This window comes from Amphimedon queenslandica, unplaced genomic scaffold (assembly GCF_000090795.2).
Source record: "Amphimedon queenslandica unplaced genomic scaffold, v1.1 AMPQUscaffold_13403, whole genome shotgun sequence".
Taxonomy (NCBI): Eukaryota; Metazoa; Porifera; class Demospongiae; order Haplosclerida; family Niphatidae; genus Amphimedon; species Amphimedon queenslandica.
The window spans coordinates 78,450-82,105 of NW_003546361.1; the positions used below are offsets into that span (position 1 = coordinate 78,450).

The window sequence follows — 3,656 nt, forward strand, 5'->3', positions numbered from 1 at the left end:
ACAACCTGAGAATATCAAGGAAAGGAAGGACAAGGAGGTAATGTGGAATAAAAAAATCATCCACACAGTATTACTGTCACTGATAGTAATACTACTGGTAGTCATCCTTTGCTTGTTACTGGCTCAAATGTTCACAAGTGGTACATGTACATGTACTACTGGAGCTACTACTGGAGCTACTAGTGGAGCTACTGCTGGTAACAATGAATATCCTAACTTCACTCAATGGGCTAATGATATAGTATCTAAAGTTAACAGCAATGTAACAGGGAGCCTTCCTGACTTCAATGAATGGGCTAATGGTGTATCACAAAATACCCTTCAACTATTACAAGACAATACCAACTTCACTGAACTTGATAAACAAATCTTACAAACTACAAGAGATTCTACACAAAAGCTCATTAATATTGTCAATACTCTCTCTAATCTACAAGACACCAGTACCTCTACTGCTGGAGTGGTTGATGATATACTACTAATAGCACAAGAACTATTAGTACTACACAATGTATCATTTACCTCTTGTAAGGAGTTGAAAAGGCGATACCCAAGCAGTCCATCAGGTTATTATGTATTAGCAACAGCTAGTGGATTAACTACCTATACTGCTTACTGTAATATGGGAAAATTGTGTGGTTCAGGAGGAGGATGGACAAGACTAGCATATCTGGATATGTCTGATGCTACACAGAACTGTCCTTCTGGGTTTAGACTGTACCAGTCAGGAGGAGGAGTTAGAGCTTGTGGTAGGACTAACAGTGGTGCTGGCTGTGTATCAGTTCAGTTCCCATCTAATGGTATCAGTTATTCTCAGGTGTGTGGCAGAGTAACAGGATATCAATATGGCTCAACTGATGCTGTTAGTGAATCTGTTAATAATATCAATTCTTATTATGTTGATGGTGTTAGTATCACTCGTGGGTCTCCTCGTCAACATGTCTGGTCACTGTATGCTGGTGTCTCTTCAGGAACTAGTAATAATATTAACATTTGTCCTTGTGCTGGTGGTACTAGTCCACAGTCTTTTGTTGGTAATAATTACTTTTGTGAGTCTGGCAATAATGCTTCTACTTGGCCTCAAATCTTTTATATATCTGATCCACTCTGGGATGGTGAAAAATGCAGTGGCCTGGAATCCTCTTGTTGTAATGTTCCTGGTATCCCATGGTTTCACAGAGACTATGGTAGCACTACCACTACTGACTATATTGAGTTGAGGGTCTGTGGAGACGAAGGAATTGTTCATAATGAAGACAGTCCTGTTAGTTATTATGAGATTTATGTTAAGCAGTGAAGTGTGTGTGTTCATTCAGTAGAAGCTAGTATAGAAGCATATAGTCCAGTACATAGTGTAGTTGTGACATTTATGTGAAGTAGTGAAGTAGATTTGTGTGTGTGTGAATTAATTTTTTTATCCAGTAGTTTATAGTTGCTATTTCTTTCTTATTAATGTATTGTATTTTGATAAAAGTAGCTTTTGCAGATTAATTGTGATAATAGTTAAACATGAGTTGAACAACATCAAATCACATGCATGAGTATCTACTTACCAAGAAAATGCAAGGCACAAACTACCAGGAGTAGCAGCTGCTGCTTATTACTATAAAAGGAACTGACATCTTGCTTCAGTAAGTGCATTTTAACTGCACAGACACAGGGAGTGCCTGTACCATATGGCGTAATGCAAGAGTTGAACATGAAATTTTCCAAATCAGTAGCTACTATTTTACTAAACTATGTTACAGTTAATTACTGTGACCGCCGCTTTATTTATGCTATGTAGGAAGTAGCTAATAGTACATGTACATGTAATTCAGTAACATACCCTAACTGCAGTGCTGGTGTAAGAGAGAAACGTCCTTAACAAACCAAACAACCTCCAACTAGAAATTAATGAAAAGGTATTCTAATCTTAACATTCTTTCTTCTATACATTGTACATCTTTTTCCTCCTCTCTCTCCCCCTCTCTCTCTCCCTCCCTCCTTTCTCTCTCCCCCTCCCTCCCTCCTCCATCTCTCTCTACCTGTTCTTATTAATCTCAGCATCATGTACCACTCCCCACTTCACTGAGCTAACAGCATACAGGGTCTTCCCTTTCTCTGGCTATTAGGATAAAAACAAAAGACGACAAATTATCTAAAATTAGCTCTGAAAGGGCCCAATATTTTTAAAATGGAGAATTCTCTCTTAGCCATTTTGGCCAAAGTCCCTGTAGTACAGTGTGTTTTTGGCCTGATTTTTGAGCAAATTTTAAAAATCCAAACTGAATCAAAATCAGCTCAAAAGTTATAAAACTTGAGGATTCTCTTCTTGTGATTTTTTAAAAATACCCAATACAGGGTGTTTGGCCAAGTTTTTAATAATTTGGTAATCCACTCACAAGAAGCTGCATGGGCACTATGCCAATATCCTGTGGGAAAGGTTGTATGCATTCTAATGTATTGTGCAAATGGTCTACCTGTACATGTATAATCAAACCTGCAATTTGATGATGTTGACTGGTTTTGTGTTACCACGAATGATATTCATTGTCGCCTCACCAATTGACCTTTAATGAAAATAATATTATTGTTGTTTTTATCATTATTGTTATTACTATACATTATAACAAAAGCAGTGTTGCTATTGTTGTTATTATCAAAAAATGATAATGTACATACAAAACTGTCTGAATCCCTTTAGTACACGCAATTGTAGACACCCTTCATATTTACATGTACATGTACACTGGTGCCTCTATATAAAGGAGACTTTGGGGCAAGGAAGTGTCTCTGTTATACAGAGGTGTCCTTTATGTGGAGGTTATTTTATATAGTAAGGAATGTAATTGGTACACTAGGTGCTGTCTGTTAAATGGAGGTGTACGCTATAGAGAGTGTCCATTAAGAGAGACTATACTGTACATGTACATGTACATGTACACTACCCACTACCTTGCTGGTAGTTCATTCTTCCCTTTCCTTTCCCTCAGTTGTGAGTAATAAAATGAGTTGTCTTTACCAAGAGGTAGGACACCAACAGGAACACTCTACATTGAAAGAACCATCAACCAGTGACTGAGTATGAAGACTAATTACAATAGTTTACATGTGCATTTACTAGGGTATTTCAAGGTATAAGGTTTAAGGTATTTCAGTTGATTCAAGCAGTTACTGAGTAAGGACCAATTGACACTGCAATGGGATATCACTTGGTACAACCAATAAACAAAAAATAAAATTAAAAAAAATTATATCAATTTACAGACATGGGGTCAAGCACTAGGAAATGTACTTAAACACAAACACAAGCACTTAAATGTGTTAGAAGTACCAGCACAAGCACAATCTCTAGCTTTAACATTAGTGCTTAAGTTCAAGAACAAGCATACTCCAGAATGCTTAAGTACATTAATAAGTACTAGATATTCACTAAGTATAAAAATAAAGTAAATTACAATAGTTGTTCACTTTACATGCACTTAGTCATTTAATTTACTATTGCATCTAATAAGCACTAACTCTCTGAATTGTTCATAATAAATGAAAACAGAAGAGAGCTTTGGAGTGATACCACTAATGGTGATGCCATTACTGTTCTTCAAGCTAGCACACAATCACACAATGTACTACTAAACTTGTATACTACTGTACCACTACATGTACATGTACAT

The 3,656-nt window shown here is 36.6% G+C and overlaps 1 protein-coding gene across 1 annotated transcript in view; it reads right to left on the reverse strand.

The window, feature by feature from the left end:
- Positions 1-1,816: 1,816 nt before the first annotated feature.
- Positions 1,817-3,656, reverse strand: part of LOC109582051 (acylglycerol kinase, mitochondrial-like) — a 4,246-nt gene continuing 2,406 nt past the window's right edge. The window contains exons 7-10 of the mRNA XM_019996612.1: positions 2,938-3,032; positions 2,483-2,552; positions 2,028-2,107; positions 1,817-1,886 (exon numbers count right to left, since the gene is read on the reverse strand). Coding sequence (XP_019852171.1) covers positions 1,817-1,886; positions 2,028-2,107; positions 2,483-2,552; positions 2,938-3,032 — 315 coding nt within the window. The remainder of the gene's footprint in view (positions 1,887-2,027; positions 2,108-2,482; positions 2,553-2,937; positions 3,033-3,656) is intronic.